The 19,294-nt window shown below is 46.6% G+C and overlaps 1 protein-coding gene across 2 annotated transcripts; it reads left to right on the top strand.

Moving 5' to 3' along the window:
- The first annotated feature begins 1,071 nt into the window (after positions 1 to 1,071).
- Positions 1,072 to 18,259, top strand: NFRKB (nuclear factor related to kappaB binding protein). 2 transcript variants are annotated; one of them, XM_057401536.1, is made up of 25 exons: positions 1,072 to 1,245; positions 1,960 to 2,161; positions 2,249 to 2,376; positions 3,838 to 4,012; positions 4,191 to 4,292; positions 4,827 to 4,900; positions 5,160 to 5,244; positions 5,716 to 5,896; positions 6,046 to 6,154; positions 6,588 to 6,714; positions 7,718 to 7,783; positions 8,713 to 8,792; positions 8,877 to 8,920; positions 9,346 to 9,406; positions 10,205 to 10,379; positions 11,099 to 11,205; positions 11,634 to 11,757; positions 12,028 to 12,107; positions 12,776 to 12,996; positions 13,095 to 13,365; positions 13,571 to 13,789; positions 14,339 to 15,124; positions 15,751 to 15,857; positions 16,578 to 16,713; positions 17,440 to 18,259. In XM_057401536.1, the coding sequence occupies exons 1-25, from the start codon at positions 1,111 to 1,113 to the stop codon at positions 17,563 to 17,565; spliced, it is 3,921 nt and encodes a 1,306-aa protein (XP_057257519.1). In that variant the 5' UTR covers positions 1,072 to 1,110; the 3' UTR covers positions 17,566 to 18,259. The 2 variants fall into 2 exon arrangements, with proteins under 2 accessions (XP_057257519.1, XP_057257509.1); XM_057401526.1 differs by having other exon boundaries at positions 1,098 to 1,245; positions 9,349 to 9,406.
- The last annotated feature ends 1,035 nt before the right edge of the window (positions 18,260 to 19,294 follow it).

Raw genomic sequence — 19,294 nt, 5'->3', positions numbered from 1 at the left:
ACCCAAACCCGCGCCCTGATGGCCCGCAGTTGAGTGCCAGCAAACGTCTTGCTGGACCGTGGCATTTTTGGGTCCAAATACGCCCACTCGTAGCCGAGCCCCCCCCACTTCGCACCCCTCCTATTTAACTGTGTCTGTTACTGTACGGTGGTGACCGTTGTCGTGCTCATCGTCTTGTGCAACCCCGCAGCTGTACAAAAAACCCATTAATAAACCTTACCCCCCTTTTTTTTTTTCTACAAACCACAATCACGGCTCTTCACTTGGACCAAAGCCGATGGGGGGGGGGGACTTTGCCCTATCGCGACGCGCTTTGTCGCGACACGGAGGAAGACGGGGTGAGCCCCGCGCAGGCGCGGGGGAGGGAACACCATCGCGCATGCGCTGTGACCGCCCGCCTTCCGCCTTCCGGTGCGGGCCGGCCCCCTCACGGGTGCCCCCTCACCGCGGGCAGCGCTCGGCGCCGGGGCTGAGGGGAGCCGGGCCTGGGCCGCGGAGCTCCGGATCCCCGCATCCCCTCCCGCTGCTCGCCGGGCCCGGTGAGGGGGTGACCGCGGTGCTGGTGCTGTGAGAGCCGCGCCCCGAGCCGGGGTAGCGGGTATGGAATGAGGGGGGTTATCCGGTTGCCGGCCCTGTGCTCAGCGTCGGTTTAAGGTGGTTCGTGAGGCGGTGTCAGCTGGTGCGTGAGGGGGGACGGGGCTCATGGGTGCAAGTTGAAGGCTGGAGAAGTCGGGTTCGCGCATTAATATCGCTTTTAGGCTTTAGGTATGTTGTTGTCCTGTTATTTACCTCTATTGACAACAGTTTTGAGGCTTTACATCTGTTATTTTCCTGTTCTGTATTGATAACAGCTTGAAGGTGGCAAGCAGAGTGAAGGGGGTCACCTCTGCTTCCCGGTCTGCCTGTCCCAGGGCATGCCTCACACTGTGAAGCGCTCTGTTGGCCTAACTGGTGTTGCGATGGAACAGTTGCATTCGTTTTATGATCTCTTAGTTATCTCAGCGCCCTTGACTTTAAATAAGCTCCTTCTCCATCATTCCTCGCCTGGGGTAGGCATTTCGGGTTGTTGAGGGCCTCGCTGCCTTGCTTAGGAGCAGGCCAGGGTGAAGCATGGACTCCCTGGATCACATGCTGACCGACCCCCTGGAGCTGGGACCCTGCGGGGATGGAGGCAGGACCCGCATCATGGAGGACTGCATGCTGGGCACCACCAGGGTCAGCCTGCCTGAGGACCTGCTGGAGGATGTGAGTAGCGCTTCACAGAGCCTTCATGAACGTGTTTAACTCTCTCCTATGGGGCTTAGAGCAAACTGGGAGGAAGAGAGTGTTTCTGACTGGCCTGGGAAAGAACTCCAGCCTTCCTGTATCTGAAGGGGGATACAAGGGTGCTGGGGAGGGGCTCTGCATCAGGGGCTGTAGTGATAGAACAAGGGGTGACAGGTTCAGACTGAAACAGGGGAAGTTCAGGTTAGATCCAAGGCAGAAGTTCTTCCCTGTGAGGGTGCTGAGGCACCTCTTTACTACAGAGAGGTGGTAAATGCTCCATCCCTGGCAGTGTTCAAGGCCAGGTTGCACACAGGGGCTTGGAGCAAGCTGCTCTAGTGAAAGGTGTCCCTGCCCGTGGCAGGGGTTGGAACAGGATGAGCTTTAAGGTCCTTTCCAGCCCAAACCAGCCTGGGATTCTGATTCTATGAAAACATGTTTTAATACTATTCTGATACATTCTTTTTCCTTTACTTTAAAATTGCCTTGAAGAAAGTACTGTTGGTTTCAAGTTGACTGTCTTGTTGCTATTAGTATCATAAATTCCTTCTCTTTCCTCTTCATGCCCTGTTGTATTCTGCATTTGGTGAGACGCTGCCACGACTTGTGTTACTTCACCCCAGAGAGCCTTAAGGGCTAGAGGATTGTCCAGGACATCCACTCATTTCCTTCGCTCTTGTTTTTGGCTTTCTTTAGCCCGAGATCTTCTTTGACGTTGTCAGCTTGTCTACGTGGCAGGAGGTGCTGACGGATGCCCAGCGAGAGCACCTGAAGAAATTCCTGCCTCGCTTCCCTGAAAACAACCGGGAGCACCAGAACAAGCTCATCACCACCTTGTTCAGCGGCGAAAACTTCCGCTTCGGGAACCCGCTCCACATCGCCCAGAAGCTTTTCCGTGGTCAGTGAGTGTAACAAACACTGGGTGCTGTCGGGGTTCATGCCTCAGCTGGCGATGAGGAACTCCAGTGCTTTTTACCTCTTCCAGATGGACACTTCAATCCCGAGGTGGTGAAGTACCGGCAGCTCTGTTTCAAGTCGCAGTACAAGCGGTACCTGAGCGCTCAGCAGCAGTACTTCTACCGGCTGCTCAAGCAGATCCTTGCTTCCCGCAACGTGAGTGTCATCGCTGCTTGAACTGGAAGGTTAAACTGAAAGAGGGGAGATTGGGATTAGACATTAGGAAGCTCTTTACTATGAGGGTGAGATGAGCTCTAAGGCAGAAGCTCTTCCCTGTGAGGGTGCTGAGGTGCTGGCACAGGGTGCCCAGAGAAGCTGTGGCAGTGTTCAAGGCCAGGTTGGACACAGGGGCTTGGAGCAAGCTGCTCTAGTGGAAGGTGTCCCTGCCTGTGGCAGGGGTTGGAGCTGGATGAGCTTTAAGGTCCCTTCCAGCCAAAACCAGGCTGAGAATCTGTGCTTTCTTGTGTTTGGCAACAGATACGTTGTCTTCACAACAAAGTGTCCTGGTATTTGTGCGTTCACAGTTCTCAGAGGTCTTTTCTTTCTGTGGGTTGCTTTTTTTTTGTAGCCCTTATGAGAATATCAGAATTGTTGTTTGCAGTTTTCATGTTTTGAAACTCCCATAGTTCTTGCTTGTGTAGAGCATCTTTTGTCCATGCCCACTTTGTCCCGTTTCCTGCATTTGCTCCTTTACACCTTGTTGTCCTATTAACAAATTATTCTGCCTTCATTTTCTACTGTTTCTGTCATTCTGAAACAAGTGAGGATGCCCAGTATGTACTTATATGAATTTCCCAGCTTCATTGGCCACTGGTATGGAATAAATACAAACCCCTGATTATGATGCCTGTAAATCCATGATCAAATCTTCCTTTGTGAATACTGTTCTCTGCTAACTGCTGAATATAGTCTCTGCATTGTAAATACTTGCCCACATAATTTTATTACACTTAGACATTGAATCATACAGGGTGCATGGATGGAGAGGAAAGTCTGTCTTTCCAAAACGCCCCGCAGTGATGTGGGAAAAAGTATGTGGAAGTGTGTAGGAAGTCTATAGAATCACAGAGTTCTTTGGGTTGGAAGGGACTTCACAGCTCATCCAGTTGTGGCAGGGACACCTTCCACTAGAGCAGGTTGCTCCAAGCCCCGTCCATTTTGGCTTTGAACACTGCCAGGGATGGGGCAGCCACAGCTCCTCTGGGCAGAGTTATTTCCTCTGTAGCCATAAGGGGTGTAGAGTGTTTCCTTCAAAAGAGGCAGTGTTCCATGTCTGTGTTATGTATTTGACTTGGAAGCTGCATAAGTGGATCTCGGAGCTATGATTAGGTTCTTCTCAACAGTCCAGGTACAATGACAGGGAGTTACTGCCATGTGTGCACAGGAGGGTGTGGGAATTTCACCTTGCCTTTTTCCTCCTTTTAATATTGGTCTAAAATGCTGGTCTTAAAATCAAGTGTGTGGCAGATACTGATACTGCTTGAGGGCTACCACTTCATAAAGAACTGAGGTATTTACCCCACGTTAAACTTGCTGAAAGCATGAGTTGAGCTTACCTGTTGTGGATTGCAATGCTATAGCTGAGACAACTAACATGACATGTGTTTCATCTTCCAGTACCTGCTGGAATTAGCCAGGAAAGGAGGCCCTGAGATGACCATGAGGAGGAAGCACTTCACACCCACCTATGACTCGGAAGAACGGGACAAACGGACACATCGGCGCTACCTGAAGATTCTGAGGGAAGTGAAAGAGGAGTGTGGAGACACCACCTTGTCTTCTGATGAAGAAGGTAATGCCTGCGTTGAGCTAAAGACTAGAGGTGTGAATGGAGAACAGCAGATTTTGATGTGGGAACAGTGTCTTTGATAGAAGGACTGAAACTGGACTCCAGTTTTTTGGCTGTGATAATAGAATTAATGTAGATTGGTGTTAGGAATTGCAGAGATACCTTTATTTCTGTGGTTTAGATCTAAGTGCCTGGCCTCCAAGTTCTCCATCACGTTGCCCAAGTCCACCAGTTCCTCTGAGAGTGATCCCCACGTTGTCAACCTTGGACATGAAAACAGCAGGTGAGAACCAAACTAGGGGTTGATACAGATTTAGGGGTGAGAATGATTTTGAGAGCCTGCAAGAATCAGTCTGAAAATTGATGGTTTGATGGGAAGTGTTGTAATGCTTCATTTTTGCAGTCTCCAAAGGAGATGGCTCTTCCAGTTTAATCTTGTTGGCTCGTCCTATTGAATCTTGTTCTCCTTGGAAGGCTGCTGATTTCTCTGTTATATGTTGCCTTTAAAGTCTGAGGCATTAGCATAGCCCAGTTAGAAATATCTTGGTGTATATGTTACTGTAATCAAGTCTGTAAACCCTTCATGTGGCCCTGCTAGTTCTTGCTTCTCTTCACTTCCGTACTTGCATCAGCAATGAAATCTGATGAACCAAGGAAGAAAGTATTGAAATAAACTGTTTGGTTAAAAGAAATTGGAGTAAGGAAAATTTTGTCATTGAAATTTAAGGATTGGTTGAAGTGGGAATGGACAGAAAATGGCACTCTGAGAAGTGTCTCACTGTGCACATAACCTGAATAACATGTTTTTTCCCTGCAGACAAGATAGAAATTGGGGAGGATGATGTGAAGATGATGCTGAAGAAGCACCACGAGAAACGAAAACGGCACCCTGTAAGATGTTACAGAGCTGGGGGGGGTGGGACTGCATTTTACCTCTTAGTCTTCTATCTGTTAGCCATAGAGCCCAGGGTGCTTGTGGGTGGCAAAATGACTGCTACTTTTTGGGGTGCAGAGAAGCATCCTTCAGCCCTTTATTGTAACATGTATTTGGATGCCCTTCAGAACTTGGGTTATCTTCTGTACCCTCGTTGTTAGCTTCACACACTTTGTCCTTTCCCAGTTTTCATTTCTGTCCCGTTGTCCTGTGCAGGACCACCCTGATCTAGTTACAACAGACGTGACTCTTGAGGACATCATGACCCGAGTGAATGCTGGCAGGAAAGGTTCCTTAGCAGGTCAGTGCCTTGGACACCAGAATTGTACCTTGTACCACAGGGTATCCTGTGTGTAGGAAGAGCTCAGGAGGGATCTGGTCTTGATGGACTGTTGTATCCTTTTGCTCTTCATGTAGCTGCTGACCATGCTGTGGTTGGGAGTTGCTCCGTTTCAGTAGCTCACAGCCAACTCTAGTTCCCACTGAAGGTGCATTCAGCTAATTGATGACATGTCATTTGTATCTCTGCTCTCAGCATCTCCTTTCTAATTTCATATAAAAACTAAAGGTTTTCTATTAAATCAGAGTGCATTGAAGGGAAACCCAAAGATTCATAGAAATGACTGGGAAGATGGAATAAATGATGTGTGAATGAGTCCTACCTACACGCTACCTACATATCTGAATGGATGTTTAAATATATAGTTTATGACTCTCATTGAAATATGCTAAGAAGCTTTTTAATTGTCCTTCTTACCTTTTACATCTAAAGCTTTATTTGACCTTGCAACCCTCAAGAAAAAGGTGAAGGAAAAGGATGATAAGAAGAAAAAAAAGCTGAAGATTATTAAATCCGAGGTGGAAGATTTGGCTGACTCTCTTAGCAACGCAGATGGTATCCCATCAATGTCTCAGGATCCTTCCCCCATCCCCTTGTCATCTGTCAAAGAGGAGTAAGTGCTTCAGAGGCCCCAGTTTTCTGTGGGACTTCTGTAGGGTTTGGGTTTGTGTAGCTTGTGAAATGCGTAGCTTTTATTGCTGTGTATGAAGGTGAATATTTACTCAGGGAACTTCCTCTGCTTGTGCTCTCTTTCATTTGCAGACCTCTCGAAGAGATGAAGCCATGCCTTGGAATAAATGAAATCTCTTCCAACTTCTTTTCCCTTCTTTTGGAGATTCTGTATCTGGAAGGACCTGCTACTCTTTCTGTTGTAAGGAGCCACCCACTTATCTGGGAGCGTTTGCAGGGGATAGAGGGGTTTATGGCTGTGTAATGGTGATTCTTCTTCAGAGTTGTCCCACGTGGTAGTAGGTTACTTACTAAAGAGATGAAACCCTTTGGGAGTGCACACCACATCCTGTTGTGAACATAAATTTAGTCAGTTTAATCTGTAAGTCTTTCCATACGTATTCTTTAGGTCATGGTTAGATACATTCTGTATGTGAAGGGCAGAGATGGCGGGGAAGTTTCTTCCCCTTTGTGGTGTCTGTTGCCTGAAATACCTTGTGATGGTTACTTGAAAATGCCAGGTGATTATTTTCATACCTAAAAGTCTCCTTGTCCCCTGACTGTGTTCAGCTCTTTTCTATTCAAACAGCCATAAAGTGTGAGACCTTTAATAGAGTATTTCTTTTTCTCTCCAGCTCGAAGATAAAGTTCTAGATTGGCAATCTTCTCCTGCCAGTGCACTAAATAACTGGTTCTCCTTTGCCCCTAACTGGTCTGAACTGGTGCTACCCGCCTTGCAGTACTTGACGGGTGACAGCAGAGGTGAGAATGGCTGTTAACAATACTCATGATGCTTGTACCTCAGTTCTGATCAGGGCTGGTTTATATTATAGAGTCATAGACTGGTTTGGGTTGGAAAGGACCTTAAGCTCATCCAGTTCCAGCCCTCTGCCGTGGGCAGGGACACCTCACACTAGACCAGGTTGCTCCAAGCCCTGTTGAACACTACCAAGGATGAAGCATTTACCACTCCTTTGGGCAATCTGTGCCAGCTCAAATCAACGTTTAATTCATCACAACAATAAATCATTGTACTGTTGACAGTGTTTCTCTGATGGGCTTCATGGCTGACATCTCTTGCTTGTGGCAGGCCTGTTTTGTGTGTGGGTAGTAGATAAGACCCAGTTTGATTCCCGAGTATGCAAAAACATGTGTGAAAATGCCTCTGGACAGTTTATCCTGCTCAGATCACACACTTCAGGTGGAAGCTTTGAAGCAGGAAGAAATGAGTTGTCTTTGGAGATGATAAAACATAAACTAGATGATGCCTTGAGCAAGCCCCTGGAAACATGTAGTTGGCTTTGACCCGAGGCTCAAGCTGCAGGCGTTCCTTTCAAACTAAATTACTCTGTGGCTCTCACTTGCTTAGTGGGAAGTTTTAAAGGGATAGACAGTGTGGATTGTAATGGCCTTTGCAGGAGGAATATTTGATGTTCTCTGTAATACTGGTGAATACTCTAAACCCTGAGTCTGCTTCCCATGAGCCTAGGGATAGTTACCATACAGTAACAGTTCCCGGTGTCTCACAGCATAAACAGGATCTCAGTGAAAGACTCATTATCCTGTTCTGTCCTTTTCTTGTGCTTGCACTGTTACTGTGAGATGTTTACCGTCCCTTTGGGCGAGTCTAAATGTAGAGGTGCCCTTCACTTGAAGTGCTTTATCTGTCCTTATGAGTCTAACTCAACAGCTTGCACTGCCACAGTAGGATCTGGGTGGTTGGATGACTGTATGATGTCTCTGACACAGGCACTTTTCATTGTAGATGTTCCTTCCAGCTTCTCCCCTTATGTTGAATTCAAGGAGAAAACTCAGCAGTGGAAATTGCTTGGTGAGTATTTAATGTTCTGGGATTTCCACTCTAGGACAGGTTTGTTGTTCTCTTCAGGACTCTACTTTTCAGACAGATCTGTTAATTCATTTGTTGGACCTTTTCCTTTAGCTGAGCACAGATGTGGTTTGGATTTGAGGTTAGTATGAGTAGACAGAGGTTAGTTGGGATTTGAGGTTAGTATGAGCAGCGGACAAGTAGTGAGCAAAGGCACTGGACTGTATTTCTTTATGTCGCTGACCTAACAGTAATGCCCTTCAAATCTGAACACCTTCATGTTTTCCTTCTGTGGAGCATCCCTTCTGGTTGTTCTGAGTAGTTATTAATTCTTACAAATGAATTAAGCTCCTCTGTGGAGCAAACTGATACTGTTCTCATTCTTAGAAACTAAAGAGCAAATTGATAATCAATGTGCCTAGGCTCGTACTGACTGAATTACAGATGGCTTGTGGTTATGTTTGTTCATTTAGCTACTAGCAGGAGTTTTCCATTCTTAACTATAACAATTCCAGCAATCAGATTTATAGGTTTCAAGTGGCAGAGATTTGGAGTCGGGAAGCAATTCTTCTGGTCCCTGTCACAGTTTTTGGTGGAAGTTATGCAGAAATGTGTTTCTGCTCCTGGACTCAGTGACTGGAATTATCTGGAGAGAAGGAACCATCTGCAAGTATTAGGTGGCTGTGACTCAAAACAGTGCCTTGCCCACTATGTAGGGAGTTGAAACAAGGTCCTTTGTACCAACACGGGAGAATAACAGGGTTTTAGCACTTTTGTACACCCTGGATGTCTTCAGGTATTGAAATTGGAGCATCTGTGGTGTGGGAGATGCCTTGTGACTGGTGAGGCATAGAGAGGGGAAAGCAGTAAGAGGCGGCTTTATAACAAATAAAGGACTTATGTTTCCTATTTTCCCTGATTTTTTGGACTAGGTACGTGCCAAGATCATGAGAAAGAGTTGGCAGCACTCTTTCAGCTCTGGTTGGAGACCAAAGACCAGACTTTTTTCAAAGTGAGTCAGAAACATTATCGCCTTCCCCAGCACAAAACCTGGCAGGGTTATATCCAGCACTGACATTTCTCTGCTTTCTGATAGGAAAATGAAGACAGCTCAGATGCCACCATGCCCGTTCCTAGAGTGTAAGTAACTAATACTGCTTGGCAGCTTCTGCAGCGTGTGTTGCAGCTGTGAAGTTTGGTCCTTGCTCCTCTGGATCTGAAGGGCTGGTTGCTTAAAGTGATTTCTCATCGTGGGGCAGGAGGGAACTTGCTAGTGTGATGTTATAAATGCAGTAACTTCACAAAACCAGCTGGTTTTCTCCAGGTTTGCATGTATTATCAGAGCAAGCCTGTAATCTAACTTATGTCCTGGTGAGGAGACTATTTCCAGTCCTGGCTTACCTTCAGGTAGCACATAGAGCATATTTTAAGATCTCTTATTTATATTAACATTAATGCTTTCAGAAATTGGTCAGAGGGATTTGCGGAAAGCATGAGGTGACTCATCCTTTGGGATGTTCTTTGGGACTGTTGTTGCTCAGAACTGATGGTGACCTTTGTTTCAGAAGGACTGACTACGTAGTCCGCCCTAGCACCGGAGAGGAGAAACGTGTGTTTCAGGAGCAGGTAAGAAGAAAATCCTCTTGGTTTTAAATGCACATGTGGAAACAAATTTTTGCTGAAGAGAATTGATATGGGATGGCAGTTTTATACTCTACACAAACTTTGTTAATGCAGTTTCTTCTCTCTTGGAGTAAGTATCTAGGCCTTAATTACAACTTGCTAACATAGACTGGCTGCTCACTTCAAAACCATCTGTATTTCCAATGAGTACTGGGCAAAATTCATTTAAATGGCTAGTACCAACCTTTCAATCTCCTATTCTATCCCCCAGCGTATGAGGATGACTTGTCTCTAGAGCTATTGAGCAGAAGTGCAAGCAGAAGACATGTGGCCATAAGTGCACCCAAGCGTGTAGTTATCTTCTCTATCTTAGTAGGTGCAAGTTGGAAAACCCTAGGAAATCTCTTTTACCACATTAGAGGAGGAAGAAAGGGTTTCTTGTTGCTGGGGGAAGGGTGTTTGGTAGGCAGAAGGTGTACCTCTGACACCTCCCCAGTCTGTGCAGCTGCTTAACAATGAACCACATGTATTGCACCGGCACGCTTTGGTTTAGGTGGTGCTTTATCTTGTTGAAGTAGTCTGTGATCCACAGTAAGTTTATGCAGTAGTGTTTGAGCCTTTAGCTTTTAGAAAAGCTTGCTTTCTATTATTTTTAAAAGCTTTTTTTTTATTATCATTCTAGAGAATGGATTTCAGTTATTATCATTCTAGAGAATAACTGAAATACAAACGTGGCAGAAGCCTTAAGACTTTGCTCCTTATGTTTCCTGCTAAATCCAGTCTTCTTGTTCCCAAACACAGGAGCGTTACCGTTACAGCCAGCCCCACAAAGCCTTCACTTTCCGTATGCATGGCTTTGAGTCAGTTGTTGGTCCTGTGAAGGGGGTGTTTGACAAGGAAACCTCCTTAAACAAAGCCCGAGAGCATTCCCTGCTGCGCTCGGACAGACCAGCATATGTCACCATCTTGTCCCTTGGTAAGGTGATGGCCAGGAAAAGGTGTTTCAGAATGAAAGAGGCTCCTTGACTCCTCAAATAATGAGTTTAGGAGTCTGCATTATGAAGGGAAACAGGGGGCAGAATGGGGTGATGTAAGTGAAGAAGAAATAAATTACATGGAATAGAGGTGATGAAGTTCTTCCATGTGAGGGTGGTGAGGCACTGGAATGGGTTACCCAAAGAAGCAGTGAATGCTCCATCCCTGTCAGTGTTCAAGGCTAGGTTTTGCAGAGCCGTGGGTGACATGGTTTAGTGTGAGGTGTCCCTGCCCATGGCAAGGGGTTGGGACCGAACAATCGTAAGGTCCTTTCCAACCCAAACCATTCTGTGATTTTATGAAGTGCTGGGAACAGGAATAAGTAGAAAAGAAAGCAGCTGTATGCTGCTGTTGATCTGGGAGAAAATGGGAAGTGGCGAAGAGAGTCTCCACTCAAGACTCGCTTAACTGGAAAACAAGTGGTGGTTTCAGTTCCCTGAAGTCTTTCTGTGGTTCAGCTCACCACTCCTAGCACAAAGCTGGCACAGTGGATGTACTTTAAAAAGGTCCTTTATAATCTCTGCTCATACCTCGGAGGGATCATGGGGACTAGATGTCAGTGAGCACTGTGAGAGCAGGGATAAGAAAGCAGTACCCAAACGTGTCTGCTAAAGTACCTGAATGCAGCTGCAAGTTTTAAGCTCTGACTTTGTGTTTCAGTTCGTGATGCTGCTGCTCGCCTTCCTAATGGAGAAGGAACTCGTGCTGAAATCTGTGAGCTGCTGAAAGATTCCCAGTTCTTGGCTCCTGATGTCACAAGTGCTCAAGTAAGTTGATTTTTATGTCTGGCCTCAGACAGATTCTCCTTTAAATACACTGCGCAGACCCAGGCAGTGTTCAGTAGCTAAGGCTTGATGATTTTCGCCCTGCTTTGGTTAGGAAAAGGGAGCTGTGTACTACTCTGTGCTGCTGCAAACCTGCACCAAAGTCAGGATGATAGAAAAACCAGCTAGAAAAGCCATAGAATTAGCACTGTGCCATCAGAAACAGTTCAGAAACAGTTGATTTTCAGAGCTTTTAGCTTCAGTGGAAGCTCCATTTAACCCAAGGTGGCAAACAGCTCCCTGTGCTGCTGCTCTCAGTCAGTTCTTCCTCAGATGAGAACTGCTAGCAGCTTACTGAGGTTTTACTTTGCGGTTTGTGCCTTTTGGCTAGCCCAAGCAGAGACATAATGCTGTGAATCCTGCACTTTCAGGTTAACACTGTTGTTAGCGGTGCTCTGGATCGATTACACTATGAGAAGGATCCCTGTGTGAAATACGACATTGGACGCAAGTTGTGGATCTACCTGCACCGGGACAGGAGTGAGGAAGAGTTTGGTAAGTCCAATCTTCCAGAGCAGTGTGTCAGTTTGAAGCATTTCTATGTAAAATAGGTTCCTCTGTGCAATGTATGTATACTCACAACTTCTTGTGGGTCTTATTTTCAGCCTTTTTTGGCTAATCTGACTTGGTATTTTTACTCTGCACTATTGCATGACTGTGTGTGTTCAGTTTCTTGTCTGAAGACGAGCTAACACTTCTGAACCGGCCTCTCTTAAATCAGTTTGCTCATGTCCAGGAGCTCTAACTGTTTATTTGGATTTGCAGAACGGATCCACCAGGCTCAAGCAGCTGCAGCAAAGGCCAAGAAAGCTCTTCAGCAGAAGCCAAAACCTCCAGCTAAAATGGTAAATCAGGTTTGCACAGATGCTTTTGGGATTGGGAAGGAGATACAGGCTTCATTTAATCCTTAAATTCTGCATCCATAGTGGCTGGTGGAAATCACACATTTGAGTTATTGATTCTTTATGGGTATGAATGTCAGTGTTGGTCTAGCACCAGTGCACAAAACGAAGAGGGAAAGAGGGAACTTTGCTCCTCCAGCTCCCACTGTTCTCCTCACTGTTGTCAACAGAGAGGTCAGTGGAATTCATTTGTGCCCCTTATCTTAGGGATGGCCTTTCAGATCTCATTTTAAGGTCAGTCTGTAGCAGAGTGTGTGAAACACGTCTTCTGCTCCCCACCTTGCTGTGCTGAAGCTGTCAGGGTTCGGATGTCTTTTTGTTGGTTTTGATATCAAATATCAGTAAAGTAATTGCTGTTGGCAAATTAACCAAGGTGGAAATGTGCCCCTTAGGAACGTTTGTCACAGCTGAGATGCACTTTGCCCTGAGGATAGGAGCAGCCAAACGCACCATCCCACTTGTGGCTGCACTTGAGGGTGACAGACGTGTGTGAGGTCAGGATATAGCACTGAGGCATCAATCACAGCCATACAGAGCTCAGCTTAAAGTGCTCAGCTCACTCAAACCCAGTTTTTGGGAGGACCTTCACTCTTGACATGGTTTCTTTGCAGAAGTCCAGCAGCAAGGAGAGTTCAGTGAAAGCAGTCCCCAGCAGCACATCAGAGCCCAGCCAGCTGAGCCTGAGTGACTCCAGCATGCCACCAACTCCTGTGACTCCTGTGACACCAACTGCACCAGCATTACCAGCAACACCTATTTCACCCCCTCCAGTGTCTGTGGTTAGCAAGAGCGTATCTAGTGCTGCATCAGAGCCAGCAAAACCCAGCCAAAGGTATTTCTGCTGTCTCATACATCACTTGTCAATGTTGCTACTCCTTTCTCAGTCATTTCTACTTCTTTGCTCACCCGCTGGCTTTGTCTTTCCCATAGTGTTCTTCTGGTGTCATCCCCTACCATGCCACAGCTGGGGACGTTGCTTTCCACAGCCCAGAGTTCACAGCCTGGGCCACAGGCACCTCCCACCCGGGTGGTCAGTCACACTACGTCCTCAGGGCTGCCACAGGTCCGGGTGGTCACTGCCCAGTCCAGCCTCCCAGCCGTGTCTCAGCAAGCCCCAGTGGTAGCCCAGCAGCAGCAGCCTACATCAGTGCCTCAAATCCGTGTTCCAGCTACAGCCACGCAAACCAAAGTGCTCCCTCAGGTGAGTTTGGCTGCGTGGAAGTGGTGGGTGACTCTGACTCCTCATCTTGACTGCTTCTAGTGTTTTGGTGTGGTGTTTTTCACTTGGAGTGAGCAGTACAGGAAAAAGTCCATAGAACTTACAAGCTAAAGCACAATATAAAGAAGAATTAGACTGTTAGTACTGTGTTAGTGCACTCACAGGCTGCCTGTGTGTCTTGCTGTAGGCAGTGATGACTCTCCCAGTGAAAACTCAAACCAGCCCAGTGCAGGTGCAAAGACCAGGAAGCTCCGTGACAGGACAGACAGGCATCACTGTGACAGGACTCTCTGCAGCGCCCAGTCCTGCTGTCAAGCCAGTAACCAGCTCTCCAGGCAGTTCTGCTACAAGCACGTCCTCCACCACTGTCATCCAGAATGTGGCTGGCCAGAGCATCATCAAGCAGGTGAGAGGGAGAGACAAGGAGTTTGGCTCTGCAACCCAGTTGTTTCCTGTTTGCCATGACAGATGTGACAGCAGATGTGAAAAGATAAAGCTGTTGTGAGCCACAATGGTGTATGAATTGATTTACCATGCAGATTTAGATAGCTATTGGCCTGGTATATTAGAGCCTGTACAGTATAGAGTACAGATGCATCCTGGTTTTGGCTGGGATATTAATTTTCCTCCTAATAGCTAGTGGTTTGGCTTTAGTCTGAAAGTGAAGTTGACAACGTGTTATCAGTGCGTTAGTGCAGGTTCTTTAATGAACCATCTTCACATGTTGATGTGTCCTTCATCTTGCTTGGAAAAGAAATCAGCTCCATGGTATTCCAGGTTGTATATGGTTTTGGGAATGCCATCTGATAGTCAACCAAAACTGTTTTTTGAGTAGCATACCTGAGTGCTGGCATCATTTTGCTTCAATTCTGATGGGAGCAGACACCATCCTATAGGGAAGTTCTACTTGGACTGCATCCTGGTTTGATACAGCCATTGCTCTGGTCTCTTCCAGGTGGCTATCACAGGGCAGCTTGGCATGAAGACCCAGCCGGGAAGTGGCATCCCCCTCACAGCGACCAACTTTCGGATCCAGGGGAAGGATGTGTTGCGCCTCCCCCCGTCCTCCATCACCACCGATGCCAAGGGCCAGACTGTGCTGCGGATCACCCCGGACATGATGGCCACGCTGGCCAAATCTCAAGTCACTACAGTCAAACTGACTCAGGACCTCTTCACGGCAGCTGCAGGAAGCAGCACCAGTGGGAAAGGCATCTCTGCAACCTTGCACGTGACATCCAATCCTGTCCAGGCTGCTGATTCTCCAGCCAAGACGAGCACGGCCACTTCTGCTTCTTCCAGCCCAGCTGGAAGCACAGTAGTTAAAGTGACTCCTGACTTAAAGACTGCAGAGCCAACAAGCTCTGCTTTCCGACTGATGCCTGCGCTGGGCATGACTGTGGCAGATCAGAAGAGCAAAGCCATCACTACGGTGGCATCCACTGAGGCCAAGCCAGCTGCTACCATAAGAATCGTGCAGGGGCTGGGGGTGATGCCCCAAAAAGCTGGGCAGACTATTACTGTAGCTACTCACACTAAGCAAGCACCCTCCTCCTCAGCAGTGAGCGTGCCTGGCACAGTCCATACCTCAGCTGTCTCCTTACCAACCATGAGTGCCACAGTGTCCAAAGCAGTTGCTGTGGCCTCGGGAGCTGGTGGGACTCCCATAACCATAAGCACAGGAGCCACTGCTGTGCGGCAGGTACCCGTCAGCACCACAGTAGTATCTACATCCCAGGCAGTAAGTAATACTAATGTTTCTCTGGAGGTGGGTGAGAAAGGGCAATGCTGAAATATGGTGGTTTGGGTCTGAAAACCATCCACAAGGTACTCTGGAAGCTGGGTCTGTAACTAGGTTTGTGGAAGTGGAAGTACAGCTAAATGCTGGATGACCAGGAAACAGCTATGTCCTCCCTCTGAAATAAACTTTGCTTATCTGTACCGTGTGCAGCTCAGCCTCGCACCTCTGAAATCATTTCCCTTGGAGTGGTGCCAGAACTAGAAGTGCTTGTTACTTGTATTAACTTCTTTTTACCAATTTTCCCCATTTAATGCCATTTTAATGCCCAGAGCAGAAGGCACCATAAATTGGATCATGAAAGCTGCATTACGATAGCTTCCTAAGGGTAAAAGTTATGGATACAATGATCCTTCCCAGTGTGCCAAGATGCTGCAGGTTTTCAGGGCTGTGAAGATGGAGGTGAATTGCAACGAGCCTAAAATGGAACATAGATTCCCTCAGCAAAGCTGCTGTTGGTTTCTACTCCCAGGGCTCCTAAAAAGCAAGCTGAGCAGTAATTGCATGTTGTCAAGCAGTTTCTCTGCTAAACGTCCTGTGGCTCCTCATGTGTTCTTCAACTTCTCTAGGGGAAGCTACCAGCACGAATAACAGTGCCTCTGTCAGTGATCAGCCAGCCAGTGAAAGGCAAGAGCGTGGTGACTGCCCCCATCATCAAGGGCAACCTTGGGGCCAAGTGAGTACTTTGCATCCAGTAGTTTGGCTTTAGAAATAGGCCAGGGAGGGTCTGTGTTCAGCAGGTTCCTGGGGAACAGAAGGTGGAATAGACCTGTAGTCTGTTAATAGGTCCACTGGCTGCAAGAACTGAAGGAATATGGTGTCTGGCTATGAGAACAGTCTTAGTTTATGTGCCCTGAGACATAAACTAGCAAATACACTGAAGAAAAATCGATCTTTGCCTTGAAACAAGCTATTAGATCAGTTCTGTGTGTTGGAGCAAGAATTAACCTGGTGACAGACCTAAAACCACATGTAAACTGAAGCCATCTCTGCTAAAGAAACCAGGGATGTGTGAACTGCCTCAGTGAAAATCCCTCTGGCATTCAGATACTGAAGTCTTTCCCTTTATTTTTCCATAAATTCTGGTCATGTTTCCCTTAGCTAATATTTGAAGGCAGAATTCTGCATGCTTGGCTATTTCTGTGTTCCTTCAGAAGCGCCGTGGTCAAATCAGAGTAACCCAGTGATGTGCATGGTGCAGAACTGGGGTATAATTCATGTGAAAGTAATTAAAATAGCAATAAACTTGTTTATTGGCCAGTTTTGTGGGGAAAACACTACTTAAAATCATTAATAAGTAACTTTCATCCCCTAGCAAGTGAAGAACAACTTGTGAATATAAAAGACCTACCCTGCTATGCTGTTCACTAACCATTCCAAATTCTCCTTCCTTTAGCATCAGTGGCTTAGGAAGAAATATCATTCTGACTACGATGCCAGCAGGGACAAAACTGATTGCTGGGAACAAGCCTGTGAGTTTCCTGACTGCACAGCAGCTCCAGCAGCTCCAGCAGCAAGGCCAGGCCACGCAGGTAATGGCAGCTGGACTGAGGGTTATCATTTGCTTTATTAGGATTTAGCATTTCCATGAGGATTTAACACTTTGACACGTGGCGTTCCATAAAAAGTACAGGTAGACAGCATTAGTGTCTGCACTAAGCATGTGCAGTGCATCATCTCCTTCACCTTCCCTCCATCCACATATGGGTCTTGAAGTGCTGATAGTATAATGAAAGTAAACCCAAAACTCCTGTCAGGAGGTGTTCCCAACTGCTTGAAGGATTGCTTGTAGACATACTTTGCCTTCTGTGGATCACCGTCTCTGGAAGAAACCACATCACTGCCTCGGTATCCCTCTTAGTGTGTGGAAACTGAAGTGTTCTGTAATTCCAAAGAATTAAATCTTCATTGATGGCTGCTAGAAACAAGTCTGATAAGTGAACTATCCAATGGATCCAAGTCCTTCTTTAGAAAACCCGTAAAAGCAGCTGACATGTAGGTTTTTATTCCAACTAGTTTTTTGGTCTCCAACTCTAATCCTGAAATCCCTTCCCACCATCCCACATGAACAGTGGATGGAGCGATCTCCTTGTGACATACTCTGTTCTTGATGCGTTTTGGTGTTTGGTCTTGTTCATCGACGGGAACGTCTGCTGGCAGCAGAAGCAGACGACGTGCTTCAGAGCGTGACACCAGCGCAGTGTGTCACTAGGTTGTTCTTGACATGAGCTGAGTTCTTCCCTTTCCATTTCAAACAGGTGCGAATTCAAACAGTTCCAGCCTCCCACCTCCAGCAGGGAACAGTGTCTGGCTCCACTAAAGCAGTTTCCACTGTGGTTGTGACAACAGCTCCATCTCCAAAACAGACCCAAGACCAGCTGTGAACACTGGTTAGAAAGCAGATCGCTGTCCAGGAGCTTCCCTGAGACCACTGTCACCCTCCATCCCACCACCCAAGACAGCTTAACCACAGCCATGGCGAGGGATGGGACTGGATTCTGTCACGTTGCCTGTTTGGAGTCAGCATTGTGATGTCTAGGTAGCAATCCACAGCAAGAGATGCTGTACCTACAGAACAAAATATTTCAGTTTGGATACATAGAGCCAAGTTCGGTGGCACTGATTAAGGAACATCTTCCTTTCCTTTGGTCTCTTCCCATCCAAGGGGCTTTTTGTGAATAGCATTTCTGTTCGTTCTGGCTTGTAGACAAAGCACCTGAGCTTGGGCCTTCCTTAACCAGGGAGATGTGTTTGGAAGGGGTTAATCAGTGGCTTTTCAGATTCCTGAAGAAGATGCTCCTTTTGCTGGAGTCAATATAGGTGACTTAGGCTGGTGGCTCAGGCACCAGTTTGGAACATGGTCTGGAAGTAGACCCCTGATGCATTCAGCGTCCTATTTATAGACTTTTAAAGTAGCTCTTCCCAATCCCTGAGCTCAAACTCCTTTTGAACAGATCCTGCTTCCATGTCAAAGGCAGGAGGAGAGTCAAGACGGTTTATGGCTGTAATAGAGCGAGTAACCATGGCGAAGAGTGAGGAGCGGAGGAGATAGAGGAAGTCGTGGGAAAAGCAAGCCTGGCAGCAGATGCAGTGGAAATGTTCACCAGAAGGATCCTCCTTTACTTGTCTTCAACAAATAAACCCTTTTTCAGTCAAAAAAGACTGCAGCTGGTTATAAAAGTATGGCATATGCTTTCAGCTGTACCCAGTGTGTGGTATCTTGGGCTCGGCAGGAATATTTTAACCCATGATCCTGGCCTTTAGTTTTGGTTTTACCTTTGCAGTTTTATCTCTATGTAAATCTGTTTGAAGTTTGCACATCCCAGAGATGGATTTGTGGCTGTTCTGATGTGTCCTTGAAGCTTCCCTGGAGTGAGCTCAGAAGATGCGTTGGACCAGGAGAAGAATAAAAGTGCAGAAAGCCTCACAGATCTCTTTGCCACCTCCTTTTGTTTTTGTACAGCTTGTTTTTTGTGTACAATGACTGTCTGGCTTGCCAAGGGCTAATAGATTGTCCATCTTCTCTGTAAGATGGTTTTTAACCTGATTTCTCTTGTAGTCTTTTTTCTTGACCTGTGTGATTGAATATAATCTGCTGAAAGAACCCAGTCTTGGAGTTCAGCACTTTTCCAGTGCTGGGCTGGGGCTGTGTCCTGTACAATATCTAACCTACTTCAGGGGTAGGTTGGAGGAAATGGGGTATTTCAGTAACGAAAGAGGGAATAAGCAGAGCACATCAGTACACCATTTGAAAGCAAGCACTTAAATTACAGTTCAGACACCTCAGGAACAGCATTTGGAGGGATGAAGGTTTGGTTTTCTGAGCCTGTCAGACTTTGTACCTTTCTTGTACATTAACTGAGGAGGCAGCAGGAGGGCTGTGGTTTGGGAGGGAAGTGGGAATGCTCTTAATCCCTTTTAGTTGTGAAGTTAAAATAAGAAACTAAAGAGGTGACAAGTGACTTCCTGATCTGTGAAAGAGTCCCTCTGGATTCAAAACATAATGAAGGTAATCCCACTGTGTTACTTCTGTTCATAACTAATAAAGTTCAAGTTCTTCAATGTCCAAACCTACCATCAAGTGCTGAAGGATGGCTACAGTGTGAAGGCCCT

The sequence above is a fragment of the Pezoporus wallicus genome, unplaced genomic scaffold (genome assembly GCF_028554395.1).
Source record: "Pezoporus wallicus isolate ANWC-B61680 ecotype Strahan unplaced genomic scaffold, APGP_CSIRO_Pwel_v1 contig_14219, whole genome shotgun sequence".
Taxonomy (NCBI): domain Eukaryota; kingdom Metazoa; phylum Chordata; class Aves; order Psittaciformes; family Psittacidae; genus Pezoporus; species Pezoporus wallicus.
Note: the sequence above shows the minus strand (reverse complement) of the source record. Positions and strands in the feature narration are given on the sequence as shown.

Coding starts and splice junctions, on each gene's coding strand:
- NFRKB (XM_057401536.1), top strand. CDS start 1,111: ATGGACTCCCTGGATCACATGCTGACCGACCCCCTGGAGCTGGGACCC. Junction 13,366..13,570: donor AAACCAAAGTGCTCCCTCAG/GTGAGTTTGGCT, acceptor GTCTTGCTGTAG/GCAGTGATGACTCTCCCAGT. Junction 13,790..14,338: donor GCCAGAGCATCATCAAGCAG/GTGAGAGGGAGA, acceptor GGTCTCTTCCAG/GTGGCTATCACAGGGCAGCT.